Raw genomic sequence first — 18,515 nt, 5'->3', positions numbered from 1 at the left:
ACCATTGCAGTCCGGGGGTGGAGGGGATGCTTTCCACTTTGGTCCTTGACTTGGAGAGGAGGAGGCTGCCACCACTTCACCTATCCTGTGGGTCATGACTCCTTTATCTGCAAACTATGTGTGTCTATTTCACCTGGGCAAAGACATTCTCAGAAAAACAGACCCATGCAAAGTACAGGAAGAGGAGTATAAGCAGGGCCCACATGCCACTGCCATTTCACTCATCCTGCAGATCCGATCCCTCTCCTCCTTTCTGTGTTCTGCCTGGCACCTCCCTCTGTTTGCAGAGGAAGAAGAGCTTGGATCCATGGGGGAAAATGAAGTGGTGGCAGGATGTGTCAGGCAAATGAATGGAGGAACTGGATGGAACAGACTCATATGAGATGCCCAGTACCTGAAGATGGGGCTGCACTATGACCATTGATAAGGCAGCCTCATCCTCAGGAAGTGAGGGGGCAAAAGCAAAACCACCACTTCCATTGCACCCACCGTCATTCACACAGCAGGACCGTCTTTGAAAGCCAGACATGGTGTGGAAAGTGTTGACTTTCTATCCAGTTCACCTCCCTGGAGATAGGGCATCCATGTGATTGGTCACACTGTAGTCTTTATCTTTGGGAACTGAGTATGGTACAGGAAGTCATGACTCCCCACTGCACACCTCTTAGAATCATACAATAATAGAGTTGAAAGAGAGCACATGGACCATCTAATCCAATCCCCCTGCCATGCAGGAAAAGCACAAAGTATCCCTGACAGATGATCATCCAGCCTCTGTTTAAAAGCCTCCAAGGCAGAGAGTTCCACTGCTGAATAGCTCTTACAGTCAAGACATCCTAATGTTCAGGTGGAACCTCATTTACTGTCAGAACCCTGGCTGCTGGGCACCAATAACCTTACACGGAGGCCAGTCTCTATCTAATATCTTTATTAAAGAAATATATAAAAGCAATAAAAACAAGTGAAGAATATAGTTCAGAAACAGACCTTTCAAAAGAGGTGAAATATAGTCCAAAAATGTGTTGTCCAATAAATGATATTAGAGTTTAAAGTTTTAATCCACTTGACCGAAACACACACTCTTGCCAAGCAATAGTGTGGGGAAATGCCAGAGTCTTAGAAGTCCCATGAAGCTTGACAGCAAGGCTGGAAATAAACTTGATTCTTGACTAGGTCCGTGACTGGAAACAAGGCAAAACATGAAGCGTGGAACAGGGTCCGTGGTTAAACTGCAAGGCAAGGCAAGGCTCGAAAACTTGATCCGGGAAGCAAGGAACTGGGGTTACGAAGTCCACACACGATCTCTCTCCTGAAGCTGATCAATTGACTCCGCAAAGAATCTCTCGCGCCAAACCCCTATATTGGGTCTCGTTTTCCCGCCAACAATCTCTTTCCCTAGAGAACGAGAAGCGAAACCCACTCTGTCCAGATGCATTACTCCTTAGAATTTCCCAAGGGAAGCAGACCTAATCAGCCAGTTGTTTGGCAGCGATTCTTAGACTTCTCCGATTAGCTTCTCTAACTCCTCTGTCTCTAGAATAAGATTCCTTCCTGGGAAACGGAGGAGAGTACTGCCCAAGGCCTGGTTTACTGAATTCTTGAGGGCAAACATCAACATCCGGCAGGTGAAGGGACTCCGGCTCTTGTTGAACCGGCGAAAACCCCATGTTTTCATCTTCATCTGCCACGATAGTACCAGGAACAGGACTACAAGGCCCATGAGGCATCACATTTACTGTAATTTGAACCCATTGGTCCGAGTGCTAGTCTCTAGGGAAGTAGAAAACAACCCTTCCCCCTCCTTGAAGATGGGACTGCTGTGTTCATGTTCACATGGTGCCCCCATCTTCAGGAGCCATGGTGGTGACCCTTCGCCTCCCCCACCTTTTGTGAATGGGGCTGTTATTTGATTGTTCATGTGACAGCCCCAGCACAGTGGCACAAGCTTAAGAATAATCAAAACCACCAATGTGAAACCTGTGAATCTGGATAGCCAACTGTATTAACAAAGTGAAGACGACATTAACATTAACTACATTATTTTTAGCTAAAATAACAGAGAATGATTGTTATGAGCTGATGGCAGAATTAATTTTGAACAGTTCTGACACCTCTAATTCTGCTGTGACTAATATTGTAATAATTAATATGTTTAATTCTTTGGAAGGTGAGGCTGGTGCAATCATCTCCACCATCTTCCCAGTTCAAAGCCACCTTTCAGGAATCTTACCAGGTCTATAAACGTTACCAGATGGTTATTCACAAGGATCCTCCTGATAAACCAACGACCAGTCAGGTTAGACAGCATGTTGCTTTGGTCTATTCTGAGTTTTTAAATAAGATACTTAACTCCCCTTGAAACATAATAAATAATATAAATGAAGACAAAGTGAACATCATGGGAATACAAGTTGGCTTTGTAGAGCTCACGAGTGCCATAAATAATTAAATATATAAAAAGAAAATAGTAATGCTGAAAACATTCCTTAAGCAGCACAAGTGAAATACACTCTAGATTTCCCAAACAGTAAGATGGCTAGATTTTTTGAAAATTGTGTTTATGCTTCAAGAATGGGCAGTTCTACTGGGAACGGTGTGTTTCATAAATATTTATGGAAATAAAGAATGCATACCTTTGGGAAAGTTCCTCTTGTTTGAGTTTGGGCTCATGAGCCTATCCATAAAGTATGTTACACAGTTGAAAAGAATAAGCCAAGTCACATTAATGGGATGGGAGCACAAATCCTAATCTTTTAAGATTAACCTTTGTCTTTATTTGTTCTTCTTCTCTATCTTAACTCACTTTCTTTCCCCTGTCTGCAATCCCCTCTATAGTCGCTGTCTTATTCAAAAGGTTTTCCCAATTATACATTTGCTTTTGCGAAGTTTTGTACAAATGTTTGAAGTTGTGCGTAGTTTGAGGCAAGAGGTAGACTGTTATTAGCTAGTTTGCTCCGAAACCCACTGTTTGCTCCGAAAAGCTTCAAGTTGCAGTTACCAGTATTACAATTGGTCATTGTGCCCTCTTGCATCCTCTGCTTCTTTATCACAGGCTTTCAAGCTTTTCTTCTAACTTAACTGTTCTTAAGTTTTGTCCTGTTTGCTTCTGATAGCAAAACACCTGTATTCATCAGTAGAAACACATATATATTTGTATGTGTGTCTTAAATAAAAGTGACCAGACCTCATCATTTTAGGGTGTTGGAGAATAGAAAGGGTTGACTTTTAAAATAAGTATTAGCTGAATAAATCATTATTCAAAATTATAGGCAATGAAAATAAATGCTTGGCATAATGCAATATGTGCAGTAGTTGTGGTCTGCGAGAGCTGCAGATTATGGAAGACTTAAAAATAGTTTCCAAAATGTGTCATACTTTATGGATAAACCCATTTGCTGCATTCAACAGTGGCTTTTATTTTGACCAAAATTCACTAGGCACAGGGAATGATCAAAGTCACAAGTAGCCAAGAGCCACTAATAGCTCAAAAAAAAAAAATCTGGCTCTGGCGATGGATATTAAGGTTTCTGCTGAGATCAGGTAACTTATTTATGCAAGTTCTGTCATTTATCAAAAATAATTGAGCAATTTAGAGGGAGGATAAACACTGTTGCCTTGCCTGGGCTAAGCAATCATTCAGCTACATGCTGCAGTTAAATAACAGCAATAATGGATAAGTTTTCCCCCAAGGAACCCTATCTTCCATTATTGATTTCATTGAGAAACCATTGAGTTACTATGAACATAGTTGTGAAAATCTCAAGCAAATCCTTTGAGAAACAGTCAAATCCTTTTTTTTCTTTTTGAATTTTGATGACCCTTACATATTTTGCATAAAAGTATTGAGTGGCCACATTGCGGTGTGGCACTAACTATAATAATTTCAGCTAATGTACGTATGGTGTTCATGGAAAGGAGAACTGGTGTAGTGCATGCAAAATTGCCATAACATAAAAGCATTATACATTTCTGTGGTCATTGAGCTTCCTGGTGCATCTTCCTGGCAAGGGCTTTGAAATGGACTGGAGGAGATAATAGCCTAGCCTTGCCTTCAGGAGCATTTGGATAAATTCAGACAAAATATCTTTGTTTTTCCTCGCTCTGAAGGTGAGGTTAGTTCCAGTTTCTTTTGAGGACCCACAGTTCAAATCATCTTTCACCCAATCTGCTGCTCTGTTTGCCAAGTATCAGATATCCATACACAAGGATGCTCCTTATGAATGTAACGAGAACCAGGTACAGTCCACTGCATTTGTTTTTTGTCCGTATTATTGAATAACAGTAGATTAATGTACCTCTAGATCCGCACAGCAGAACAGCTCTGTTTAGTAGAATTGTTTATGGAATAGGACAGGAGTAGGCCATGGCAGCATGTCTGGGAGCCCTTAGAAACTTTCCAGGAGTTGCATGGCGTGTTAGAGATGTCAAAAAAAATAAATAAACACAAAACCAAACCGAAGGGACCAGTTTGCCATTTCCAGTTTTGAAAAAAAGGGAGGCATATTTAATGTACAGCATTGCAAGGGTCCCCTGCAACATGTTTAAAAGAGAAATTGGCATTCCTAGAGCCTTTCTCCTTTCTATCCTATCTCACATTACCCAGTTGTCTCTCTGACACTTGACCATGCACTTTATCAGAAGCCTTGAAATCGTGTATTTTCATATGCCTGAGCTTTTTTAACTATTGTGGTTGATGTTTTGTACTATCACCTCATTTGTCTTGGTTATTATGTGTTTTATTGTATTCTATGTTTTATTTGCTTATTTTATTTGATTGTTGTATTATTGTTTTTTAACTCTAGGTATCCGTTGTAATGTTAGCCGTCCCGAGTCCCTTCGGGGAGATGGTGGTGGGATAGAAAAATAAAGTATTATTATTATTATTAGAATGAACTCCTTTGATGGGTAGCAAAAGGGTGGACTGGAGGGGATGAAAAATGCAAAAACAGCTTTGAGATCACGTTGTGGTCCATGCATCCATCCCTGGAATATGGCCATATGAAAGCTGTCTTATAATGGAGTAGTTGTTTATGATGAGTGGTCAAAATATTTCACAGTGCAATGACAAAACATTTCCGGTGTTTTGGATTTTAAGCCTGGGATTATTTGGGGTGCTGAATCAGAAAATAGCATTGGATAGACCACATAAGCTTTAGTTTCTTAGATATGGAACTCTACCATACAGGCCCTATATCCCAGGATCTGATCCCAAGTTTTCTGTTTATCCCAGATTATCTGGCAGTTCGGGCTCATAAAATCCAGTTTAAAGCAGAAAACGTGGGATCAGATCCTGGGATATAGGGCCCATAGTTATCATGAGTTTTTATGGATGAGCAGATAGCCACTGATAGATGGCATATGTTTGAAATCTCAAAAACTAGAGCTGATGGGAGAAAAACAGTGCCATTTTTAGATTCAGCAGATCAAATATACCCAGAAACAAGACTAACATTTGGGGTACCATAAAGTGTGTTGTACACTGTCATTTAAAATACTGTTGTTAAGAAAGAAAATTAAATCATTAGACATAAAATATTGAAACATGGATTCCATATTAATAGAAAAGGGAGATATGAATCAAACAAACAACTAAAATGTTTAATTCACCAGTGATTGAGAAGTAATCCCTCTGACATGACTACAATGGATTCGAATCCTGAATATATATGATGTTTTCTGTTTCCTTAACTATGATAAAGATGCTGGGAACATCTTCCATGCTTCTCTCTTGCCACTTCTCTTGGTTTCGTGGGCTCCATTTCTTTCCTACCCAATTCCTCCTTTCCTTTATCGTTGCTAATTATGTTTAGTAAATACAACTGAACTAGGGTCAACACAGTAGGTAAATTTAGCTTCATACCAGTATTTGAAAGGAGCTTAAACTAGCTTAAACATGACCGTGGCTAACCTTAAACTCCTTTTCAATGTAATAGTATTTGGGTGGCATTGCAAGTGTGTATTGGATTTGAGAGAAGCTGCATGGAAGAATATAAAAGGGTGGTGACTTGAATAATAAACCTAGCTAGCTCTTTTGGAATCTTAGTCATGTTTACAACAGTACCAGAACTTAGTATCATTGTAAGATTTAGAGAAACATCAGGTTAGCATTGAGGTAAACAACTGAAGTTTAACATGTTTTCAAAATATTGAAATCAAAGTATACCTATTGATATGGATATTTTGAAATAATAGTGCCATTATTTATTGCAGTTATTTTTGCTTTTGTCCAGTTGCCATATGTTTCTTGAAATAAAAGGCCAGAAAAACCACAGTTAGTGTTTTACAAAAGCTTCAAAGTTTCTTTATGTTATTTCAATTTTTTGGAAACATAAAATTTATTGGAATTACAATTGAAAATACATTTTCCCAGAGGTTTCAATTCATGATCTATCTGAGTCCTTCCTCCCATTTGTTTTCATATGTTGATTCTTGCATTCGTTCCTGTTATCCTTCAGTCAATAGTTTGGCCAGTGATATTAGAATGACATCAATTGCAGACTGTATTGTGAAAAATTCAGGTATGGTGTATATTTAATAATATAAACCATGGTTTAATAGAAGCTCAACTTCTTGTTATGTGCTCTTCCTCTTTATTGTTCTCCCTGTAAAGAGATATAGATAAGCTTTTAATTTATTTTAAAAACTGATTAGAACTTCAGGACATTTGGGTTAAACTCTGGGAAACAAGCCAGAAACCAGAATGCCTTAGGATCCCAGCTTGATAACAAAAGTGGTTGCAAGAGGTAAGTCAGTGGCAGTATAGGGACTGATCATGCACCTCTCACCCGTGTCGTGTTTGTTCTTAGAATTAGACTTTCCCTTCCTCTTCCTACATGATTTGGATAATTCTGCTGTTATATCTAGTTGGACCTCTAATTGAAAGATTTTTCTTTTCTTTTCATTGATTATAGGCTTGCAAAATGAGCCCACCTCTTATATGAGGAAAATGAGCTGACTGTCAACCTCAAGGGACCTAATGCAGTCTTTCTGCACTTCCATTATATTAAAAATTGTTAGCTGAAAAGGGAATCCCATGCTCATGGGGCCATGGAAAGCAGTTTCATGGGGACTTCACCCCAATTGTTTTAAGTTTGGGTGGCATTTTTCAAAACTGAAAATGACTTCTGATGACATTTCCCATCCAACCTCAGCCCATAAAAGTAAAAAAGATTTAGGGGCATTGTGGAAAGTGTGACCCTCCCCAATCCTGGGGTGATATTTATGTGGGCCTTGGACTTTGGGAAGTAGGCCACCCATGTCTTTGGTGATTTCTGTTAGGTATACAAAGATCCTTGGGTAGTTGGGCTTTCCCAGATGTTCTGGGACTGTAGCTTCCTTGATCGTCTGCCGTTGAAATGCTGGTGGGAGCTAATGAGAGCTGCAATATCATAACATCTAGACCAGTGGTTCTCAACCTGTGGGTCCCCAGGTGTTTTGGCCTATAACTCCCAGAAATCCCAGCCAGTTTACCAGCTGTTAGGATTCCTGGCAGTTGAAGGCCAAAACATCTGGGGACCCACAGGTTGAGAACCATTGGTCTAGATCAGGGGTCCCCAAACTAAGGCCCGGGGGCCGGATGTGGCCCTCCAAGGTCATTTACCTGGCCCCTGCCCTTAGTTTTATAATATAATATTTTATATCATTTTTAATAATATAATATATTGTATATACATATAATATTGATAATAATATTGTAATGTTATACAATATAATACTAATAACATATAATAATATTAATTATATGTTATATATTACATATAATATTACAGTATAGTGCAGGGGTCCCCAAACTAAGGCCTGGGGGCTGGATGCGGCCCTCTAAGGTCATTTACCTGGCCCCGCCCTTAGTTTTATAATATAATATTTTTATATCATTTTTAATAATATAATATATTGTATATACATATAATATTGATAGTAATATAATAATGTTATACAATATAATATTAATAATACCATATAATAATATTAATTATATGTTATATATTACATATAATATTACAGTATAGTGGTATCATTCAATATAGTAATATATAATGCTAATATTGTGCTATGCTAATAATATAATTTATTGTATGTGCATACAGCTGCTCTGAGTCCCCTTCAGGGTGAGAAGTGTGGGATATAAATGTAATAAATAAATGTAGTAAATGAATAAATAAATAATTTTAGACTTAGGCTCGCCCAAAGTCTGAAATGACTTGAAGGCACACAAGAACAACAATCCTAATTCACTTGACTATCTCATTGGCCAGAAGCAGGCCCACACTTCACATTGAAATCCTGATAGGTTTATGCTGGTTACAATTGTTTTCATTTTTAAATATTGTATTGTTCTTTCATTGTTGTTGTTTTGCACTATGCAGTGTGCATAGGAATTTGTCCGTTTTTTTTCCAAATGATAATTCGGCCCCTCCACAGTCTGAAGGATTGTGGATCGGCCCTCTGCTTTAAAAGTTTGAGGACCCCTGGTCTAGATGGCTGTTGCTTCTTATCTTGGTAGAATGTAATTTCATTTGTTCAATTGTATACATATATACATATATGTTTATGCTTGTTTTTATGTTGCAAATGCTGTCTTCCCTAATGTTAATTAGCTTACATTATATTCATTTTTATTATCATTCTAATTATTTTTATATTTTCCCGTAACTCTTGTCAACTGAAGAGAATGCGGGAGGGTAAAAGTACATGAAAGAAATAAGACTCGATAATAACCAGAAAGGGTTTTAGAAATTAAAATAGCAATGAAATAGTCTTTTTGCGCTTTAAATTTATATCTGGTAAAATGCAATTTAAAATCTTTCAACTGCAGTTCAGCATAAGTTTGAATTTGCACAATCTTCTACATAGCTTTATTTTTTATAGAAGTTGATTATGCTTTGTAAAAAAAGTAATCAAGAAAGAAATGAGTTCCACACCGAGCTGAGATAATGTCAGAAAGAACTGTTGCTGGGAGGTAAATAAACTTCAGAGCTAGGAGGGATTGGCTTTGTTTCTGTAATGGCTCATATGCTGAACCTCCCCTAACCCTGATCTCAATATGAACAGATTAGCTATAAATCCAGTTTCTTTGACTTTTTGTCCCTCACTGGAAAACTGATCTGAAGCCCTCTGGGTTCTTTTTTGCTCTGGAATTCTTAAAGAATCCTAATTTCTCCCAAAACTACGTTGTTCACAGAACTATTGTTTATGTTAAATGGATGCACGCATGTTTATATTTGAATCCCAAGTATTTCATGAATTATGTAATCATGTAAATTAACATCTGGGATAGCTTTTAAAAAAAATAGTAAGTGACAGAGGAGATGTAACTTTTTTTTTAAAATTAAATTTCCAGCTTGTATCCAGAGATTGTATCCAGAGATTGTCTAAATGTGTTACTGCTCATTTTGTTGCCTTGATCTTTAATTACATTTATAGGCCCTCTGTTGTCTATTACAGTGCAATCCTAAGGACGTATATATTTTGAAGTCCTGTGTTTAGCAGGACGTATTATCAGGAAGATGTGTGTAGTTTATTGCTTCTAATAATATTAATGAATGATAGTTAGCAATGACACCCTCTCCCCCCTCCCCCCCCCCCCCCGGAATCAAGATTATGCAACTCAGTATTAGAACCAGGATATATCTGATATTATTGAATCCAAAGTGAATTTATATTTAAACTTAACATGTGTTTTCCAATGCAAAATTCTGTTAATTATTAAGGTAAGGCACATCCCAATTTTACCAAATGCCTTTCTGTTGGAATAGATACATTATTTAGGAAATAAACATATTTTCTATTTATCTTCAATTTGCCATTTTAATTCTAAATGTATCACTCACATTTGTCATGCTAGACAGAAGCCACTAACTCTTGTTACAAGGAAATGAGCTGAATCTACATCTTTCCGTTTGGTTTCCCCCTCCTCTATCCAGCATTTGGTTTCATGTGTAAATCAAACAGCACAACTTTAGTCCTTCTGCCCCGATATGGAAAGATATTTGAAAATAGGAGTCAGTTGTGTAAAATGTTATACCTAATACTCTTTCTTCAGAAAACTGAAAAAAAAACTGCATCTAAAATTCTCACCTTAGTGTCCATCTGCAAATTTGGGAATATCTTAAGACAAGAAAACAGCAGTGTTATGTTTGCATGTACATAGCTCTTTAAGGAGTAATACAAGCCTGTGCAATCTTAGTAAGGAAAAAGCCCCATGGACTCTGCCAGATTTCTTTCTCAATAAATACAGAAAGGATTTTGTGCAAAAACAGATGAATCGGTACAAATGATATCAGGCAGGTGGATGACACTAAGTAATAGCATCTCAATTGACTGCTCTGGAGTTCGACTACCTCCACCCCATGTCGCTTCCAAATTTAATTAACTGAAGGCTTGTCCCACTAGAGTCAATAAAACGTAAGTCTGGCTAACTTCATTGCTTTTGGTAAAATATTTCTTCTACTCATTGAGTTTGGATCCAATCCATGGGATGTAGCAAGTGGGGGTGATCTAGCTTCTCTGTTTGTGCATTTTGGATCAGTATGACAAGAGCATGGTACTGTCTGAAGCAGTCTGAAAACAAATTGATTTTCCAAATGGGGAGATGTGAATTCAGACTCAGGTTATGTGGGAGAATAAAAATAAATTCTAAACATGAGGGTGCCAAATCTAAGGGATCCTGGACCAAACCTGCATTTGTCAATTCATACATCTGAGACAATTGAGGAAACATAGTCCGAGTATAAACTTATGAGAGTAAGGTGGATGGCAATTTTCATGGGTTTCTCATTCCTTTCTTGGTAATGGAGTTAGCAAGTTGTGTAAACACTTACCATGTTAGTGTGACAAGTCGGATCTTATTTGCATTTTCATCTCTCTGCCTTGGAACAGTTCTCTCATCAGGCATTCAAATATCTTCCTTGTTTTCTTAACAACACATGTCTGTTTTTAACTACTTATAATGTTTATGAGGAGTTGATCTTTTCAGCCTTCCCTCTTAATTGAATCTTGAAGCTATCCCTTGAAAGTTGTGTGGGTATAAACATGCATTTTAAGTTGCATAGTCCCTTAAGAGAAGCTGACAATGATAGGGAGTACCTGACAGTTAAATAGACCATTAGTCTTAACTGTAGTACATTAATCAAATGGCATTTTTGTTGATGGATTGCTACCTATTGTATGCAATCACACTGGTGTAACTATATGATCTTAGTTGCTTTTGCGGCTCTTTAAATTTATGTTTTGTATACACCCTGTAGACATAGTGTGGAGTTAGGAGTTAGGAGTGACTTGAGAAACTGCAAATCGCTTCTGGTGTGAGATAATTGGCCGTCTGCAAAGATGTTGCCCAAGGGACACCCAGACGTTTTGATGTTTTTACCATTCTTGTGGGAGGCTTCTCTCATGTCCCTGCATGGAGCTGGAGCTGATAGAGGGAGCTCTCCCCAGGTTGGATTTGAACTGGCAACCTTCAGGTCAGGACTGCTGACCTTCAAGTCAGCAGTCCTGCTGGCACAGGAGTTTACCCAATGCACCACTAGGGGCTCCAATATAAATAAACCCACATATAGTTGGTGTTACTATTTACAGAGAAAACTCTAATTATACGACTCACTCAAAAGGCAATGAGTGAAATTATAACAGTAACGGTGTATAACGTTTGCCTTCTGATCATAAAAGGTAAAGGTAAAGGTTTCCCCTGACGTTAAGTCCAATCGTGACTGACTCTGGGGGTTGGTGCTCATCTCCATTTCTAAGCCGAAGAGCCGGCGTTGTCTATAGATACCTCCAAGGTTATGTGGCTGGCGTGACTGCATGGAGCGCCGAAACCTTCCCGCCGGAGCGGTATCTATTGATCTACTGACATTTGCATGTTTTCGAACTGCTAGGTTGGCAGGAGCTGGGGCTAACAGCGGGCGCTCATTCCGCTCCCGGGATTTGAACCTGGGACCTTTCGGTCTGCAAGTTCACTAGCTCAGCGCTTTAACACACTGTGCCACCAGGAGCCCTCTTCTGATCATACTGGAACGATAAACATATGTTCACAGTTTTTGTATACTTCCCTTTAGGAACACCGTGCCAGTTCTGCTTCTATGCTTCCTCCTTTTTTAAAATGGAAATGTGCCATGAAATGTTCCTTAGGGTTAATATTCAGAGGGCTAAAAAGAAAAAATTGGATTGATAGCAACTTAGATTAATGTATTTCTACAGTTGATTGTTATGCACATTAAATAGTGTTTGCATTATTTATGAAACAACTAAAATAATTAGCCCCAATAAACGTTTTGTTCTTGTTAAGCCTTGACCTTCTACTCTATTAAAAATAATGGGTAATTAAAAAAAAAATCTGCAATTAGAAGTGATCTGTTTCAACTATGTGATTTTTAAATATATTACTCTTTTTTCAAAAAGAATGTATCAAGCATATTAAATGTGTACATATGGAATAAATCACATTGCCATATTGTAATGCTGCTTCTTCCTTAAATCCTTCTTAATTGAATATTCAGAACTAGAATTGGGACACTGTTTGTGCTAGCAAAGTTTGCTGGAGTTTATATTGCATTACAACTTTAAACTTCAAAATATCCCTCTGCTTTCTGTTACTGCCTTTGATAAGTGTTACTATTTTGGAGCTGCCATATGCAGTTTCCATAATGCCCTTTTTGTCAAAAGAAAAAAATGGGCAAGTCCCTTTATGGTATTCTGTGTCTTCTGAAGAAATAGTTTACATCTGCAGGGTAACCAAAACAAACCAAGTGGCAATTACACCAGTTAGAAAACATTTCCATACATGATCATAAGTCTGACAGTAGTTCTCTCAAATAGCCACAGTTAACCATTTTATTGCTATTTAGCCTCAGTGAAGCAAGCTTTCTACTCCACTACTTTTGGCATATTTTATAATGACAAGTTTATAGGAAAAAAAGAGTGTGTTGCTCACTTTCCACTGCAAAACTGGACAAGCTCCTTACCTTAGGCTTAGTCAAATATTTGTTTTGGAAGAAAATTTATTTAAAGACCTACAAAAATATTCAGTGTCGAAAAACCTGCAGTAATGTGGCTGAACTAGTTGTGAATAGTCTTTTCCTTTCTTTATTTCCCCCTCGCCTCAATATGACACTCGGTGTTTAAATGTGGAGACTGAAATAAGTTGAAGGTAAAAGAAAAGAATACTTGATTAATGTTGGGAATATTGGTTTGTGTGAGCACAGATATTTTGATCCCCTGTCCCAGTAATCCCCTTACAGACTGAAATGTAAATGTTTGGAACAAATCCATAGTTTTGGACATTATTGCTTATTTATATGTCTGCTATTAACAGAGTCCAGGTGTGTTTTGTTAAGGTGAAAGCTCAGAAGTGGACATAAAGCTTCATTGAGCTTCCATCCTAACACAATAGTTGAGTTATGTTGCCTTTCTTGTTGCATATAATTATTCTGTAGGACGAGTGAGGTACTGATAATTCGCATTTTGTTGTCCTTTCTTCTCCTCCATGTCCCCTACCAAAAGGGATACCTTTTCTGGGAATGTATAGGATGATCTCTGCACTGATCACATTACAACTAATGTGTGTTGACAATTGTGCATTGACAAAACCCAATATGGCATCAGAAGAGCCACTAGTCAGAACAGGGCATCTAGAAAACCACAGATATCTCTTGATTCCTCATAAAACAATAACAATAAAGATTATCAGCTTCTAGAGTGTTATAAAACAGTGTATAATCTGGAAGACACGACACAAAGGAATTTCAGATTAGGAGAAAAAAAAGCAAACACCGACACCATTTCTTAAGGACTGAAAGATAACATGTCTAGAAATAATACACAGCTGTCCCTAGCCTCATCAAAATAGTCTTCCCTTTGCATGGCAAATGATTATGGAATATAAAGGAAAATGGGTTCCCTGGAACTACAAAGACAAGTATCCACTGTTATAGTAATAGAGAAATTTTTTGACTGTCATTAAACCTATATTTAGTTCAATACGTCAATATGAATGCAAAAACAAATAAAGCCATTGCTATACAGTGAATAATTCTTCTTACTTCTTTACTATGAAATAGTAGACTTTTTTAAAGAGTTTTTTTTAAATAAGATCCTATAGGGAACATATATAGTGGCTAAAGGTTATTTAAAATCACATAGTTGCATGAGACATACAATATACATAACAAAGATAAAAATTGTACTCAGAAAGGTCTATTTCTTAACATTCCTACTCTGCTTTGGAATCGATTTCATAGTAAAGAAATAAGAACAATTATTATATATGAGAAGAGGAGTCAGTTTGTGAATTTGGAGCCTACTATTTCCTAGTAAAGAACAATTTTTGTGTACGAGAAGAGGAGTCAATTCATCTTTCAAGAGAAAAGTATTCTTTTTACTGTGAATGTAACAGTCCTTTGTGTGCTGCAGTTGAGCTTCGCACTCACTGGACAAGTTTGTTTCCTTGTAGGTTTAGTAAGTACTTGTCATAATCTAGTATGATAAGACAATTGTAGTGGCAGAACCCATGTCCACGGTTTCACTTATCTGCACCCAGACATTACTATATACTTGTGTTGGAAGACCTAGCACATTTCTAGAGAATACAGTATACCTCTGTAGGAATCACTAGGTTCTCTAGTGTTCTCAACCTTATGGTATGCTGGAACTAGATGTCTGGTCATTCAGTTGTGTTTGATCATATCTGCAGTTTCAGGTAAATACAATCTGGCCAGGAAATCTCTCTCACAAATATAGGGTGGGGATCTTTCAATATTGTAAAGAAATCCAGAATCCCTGACCTTATAATATTTATTGATTTGAATTTTTTTTCTGTGTTAGGGAGACAGAAAGCCAAAAATACTGTTTTCTCACACAGAGGGTAGGCAACCTTTAGGATGTTAGTTCAGTATAAATATTGCATCAGCGCTTCCCTTCACTCGCAAACAAATTTGCCTGCCTACATGGCAAGTCATAAGGAGGATTTATTGAAAATAACCACAACAAAACCAAATAATCACAGCAACCAAAAGAAGAAAAGCAGTCAGGGTCTTCCAGGCAATGCTTCAGTTTTGGGGACGATCCTTTCTTTGTGCTTAAAAGGGCTGTGGATGTTTACTACAGTCTTAAGTAGAACAGCACATACATTTTCTGAGTTTCCTTACCCCTCAGATAGTGGAAGGATGCAATACGAAGAGTGTATTATCCCTTCTGCAAATCAGTTTGGGAAACTTGCATAGGTTTGGTAGTGGGAGGCAAAATAAACTTTTATTTAATTCAAATTGCTTAAATGTTATTTTTTAAAAATAATAATAATACTGGAAACAAGGAAGGTGTAAGGCAGAGATGTCAACCTGTGACTTCTGTGTTTATTAATGCAGCCTTGGCGTAAAATTACAGAAAAATATACTGTCATTATTTGTCAGTCTCTGTGTGATGCTGACAGTGCTTAAACATTGAATTGGCATGGACAGCACAATATTTTTACAGGAATATTTCAGTAGTTTCTATCTTTTCCAGGTGGAGAGATGAAATGAGATTTCTTTTGCTTCTGTTCCTAAGTCACTGAGCTAATCATTTCATCTGAACATGGAAAATTTCACCAAATTGTAGTTACGATTCGTTTTAGTTGAGATTGCCCTAAACGGTTTTAAATTAAAATACTGAAATAAATGATTATGATCAATAACATGAAGACACTTTGGAAGAGGAAAAATTTAACGGATCTGAGTGTTACTACAACTTTTCCATGTCTAGACTGGGCAGTTAAACAACTAGGAAAGCAGTAGGGCTGTATAGCTTCAGCCTGCTCTGCCAGCTCAAAGTGGAGTCATTTTGGTAGTTTTCATTCTTATGCAGTTGTCACAACCCAATTCTTTGTTTTCAACATGCAAGCAACCAGGTTGTCAAAACAGCAAAATTAATTGAGTGATGCTGTTCGTAACTATGTTTGATTGTGATGCTGAACTAATTCTAAAATATGAGTTAAAACATTTCAGTTGGATTAATCTTTGGCACAGGAGTGGGAATTGTGCAGCCATTCATAAGTTGTTGGACTGCAGCTCCCAGTACTGTCATCATTGGCTCTGGTAGCTCAAACTGCTAAGAAGAATAGTTCTGAAGTATCTAGAAGGCTGCACAATGTTAAATTACCTTCTTTTTAAAAGCTTATGCCTTGTCTGTTCTATATTGGAAACATCTTGGAGCAGCACTAAAAGTTGAACATCCCTTATCTGGAATTCTGGAATTGGAAATACTCCAAAATCTAAAATTATCCACATAGGTGGATGAGGTCGGAACACCTTTGCTTTCTGATGGTTCAGTATACACCAAGTTATTAAAAATTCAAAGTAGCCAATTCAGTCTCATGAATAAAATTAACTCCACACTATGTCTACAGGGTGTATACAAAACATAAAACAATTTTATGTTTAGATTTCGATGCAATCTCCAAGACATTACTTATTTAGGCGATCCCTCGTTGTCCGAGTATGATGGCCTTCCAAGTGTAGTGTCTTGACGATGGGTACGTAAGATTGCATCTCATTATGAATATGCAAAGACCCTAAAATCCAAAGTGTGGAACACTTCTGTTCCCAACCGTTTTGGATAAGGGATACTCAACATTCATCTTTCTCTAGAGCAGTGTGGTCCAACCTTTCGTTACCCGAGGGCCAATCAAACTTTAGTATAGGAATGTGAGGGTCAGAGTCATTCCAGAAAGAAAATGAATTACATAATTAATATTAAATTACATAATAAAATATTAATATTAAATTACATAATTAAAATATTTTTCCAGTAAGAAGGGCAAAGGCCAACAAAAATGAATTGGTAGGCCGCATGCAGCCTGCAGGCCGCGGGTTGGGCCACACTGCTCTAGAGTATTGACTTTTTTGTAATAAAGCAGTAGCCACAAGTCTAAACCACATACAAACTTTAAAACAATGTCTTGAAAGTGAGAAAATGTTTAGGACATCTTTTTGGCATTTACTGATCAATTAAAGGTAGATCTGGTATTCTAGAAATATCTTTTCAGATTCAAATGTATGCTACATTTCTTCCAGTGTCATTTTTTAAAAAGTTTAGAAATCTGAACAGCAAGCACAGCAGTACTGATGCTTAGGAACAGTTCCATATCTTAGATCTTGATTCTTTGGAATCTACATTACTACTCTCAGATTCAGGGTTATAATTAGATAATGAAACCAACAATTTTCTCATGCCTCTGTCTTAAGGCAGCAGATTATCCAGGCTTCTGAATACTTCGCTTGTGAAATGCTGAAAACACCAACTATAGACATTCCCTTGTCTTCAGTGACAGCTTAGGCTTATGGAAGTCTCCTTTTTTAATTGTCAAAGGGCTTGTCTAAATATTTACCAACTCTTTGTAGGTTAATTAGAGTTCCCTTTCAGCTCAAGGCATGCTACATAAGAACCAATCCCCAAACCAAATCAGATGATACAATTGTACAATGGTTTTCCCCAAGATACTTATTTTAATCATATTGCGTTACTATAATGGAAGAGTGACGTGTTTTATAAATATCCTAACAGCTTTAACAATGTGATATATTGGGGGGAAATAAAATAGCATAATACCTTATGGCACCTTTAAGACTGAAAAACTTGTTGTGGCATCATCATTCATGGTAATGGAATAAAATGGCGAACAAAGAATGTAATGTGGGAGTGATGCATATTCAACTTACGTTTTAGAAATTTTGGTGCAGTGCTTCTAATGCTTATTGCTTTATTGGTTCAAATTTACCAAAAGAGCTGGAAGTGAGCCACAAATAAAGAAGTTTCCTCACATCTTATTAAAATTATAATTTGCCCATGAATTCAGTCAGCTCACCTGTGGGACAAAGATTTTAAGCAGTATTATATCTGAACTGAGCCATAGTGTAGAATCACAGAGGAAAACAGAGAGAAGCTTAAAAATATAAGGAAATAATGTCTTGTCATATACCTTGGTCTTCTGAACCAAAGGTATACTCTGACCTGGTGCATGTACAAACTGTGGACCAGTTTGTCTCAGACTTGTTTGTTGTTGCTGTTCCTTTGTATCCTCAAGTTGGAAGTTATGACGGCTCTAAGATCATGGAGCTTTCTTGGAAAGATTTGCTATTATTATAAGGTAAAAGGTGGGAGAATACTGTCTAGTATATTATTAGTACTACAGGTGTGGGCTGGAGAACATGTAGTCAGCAGGACGGATTGATGGGAAATGGTGAGGAAGGACATGTAACTCTTTGGGCAGAGAAGTACCTGTTTTAAGATCCTATCCCAATGTCTACAGTGTATTTCATTTAGCATCCTTGAATGCTGCTTTCTTGCAGGTTTTTCTAAAATTATTTATGGCACTTCGTACATTGAATCCTATCCCACTTATTTTTTAAAAGTGATTTCAGATGGCTTGCACTGAATAGAACTGCTTCTCATTTCAGCTGTGCTTGATATTACCTTTAATGTGATAACTGGGGTAATGATTTTCTTTTCTTTTATAATACACTTGTATTTGCATATATGTGCCT

At 37.4% G+C, this 18,515-nt stretch overlaps 1 protein-coding gene across 3 annotated transcripts in view; it reads left to right on the top strand.

Moving 5' to 3' along the window:
* ate1 (arginyltransferase 1) overlaps window positions 1-18,515 on the top strand; it is a 128,565-nt gene that overhangs the window by 15,212 nt on the left and 94,838 nt on the right. Inside the window, exon 7 of one of the 3 annotated variants that reach the window (XM_003218608.4) lies at window positions 4,108-4,236. The exons of 1 other annotated variant lie outside the window; for it this stretch is intronic. In XM_003218608.4, coding sequence (XP_003218656.3) covers window positions 4,108-4,236 — 129 coding nt within the window. Of the gene's footprint in view, window positions 1-2,167; window positions 2,297-4,107; window positions 4,237-18,515 lie in introns of all 3 variants that reach the window. One more of the 3 variants, XM_008106773.3, reaches the window with a different exon arrangement.

This window comes from Anolis carolinensis, chromosome 3, assembly GCF_035594765.1.
Source record: "Anolis carolinensis isolate JA03-04 chromosome 3, rAnoCar3.1.pri, whole genome shotgun sequence".
NCBI classification, from domain to species: domain Eukaryota; kingdom Metazoa; phylum Chordata; class Lepidosauria; order Squamata; family Dactyloidae; genus Anolis; species Anolis carolinensis.
This window is presented reverse-complemented; position numbering and strand designations above follow the sequence as displayed.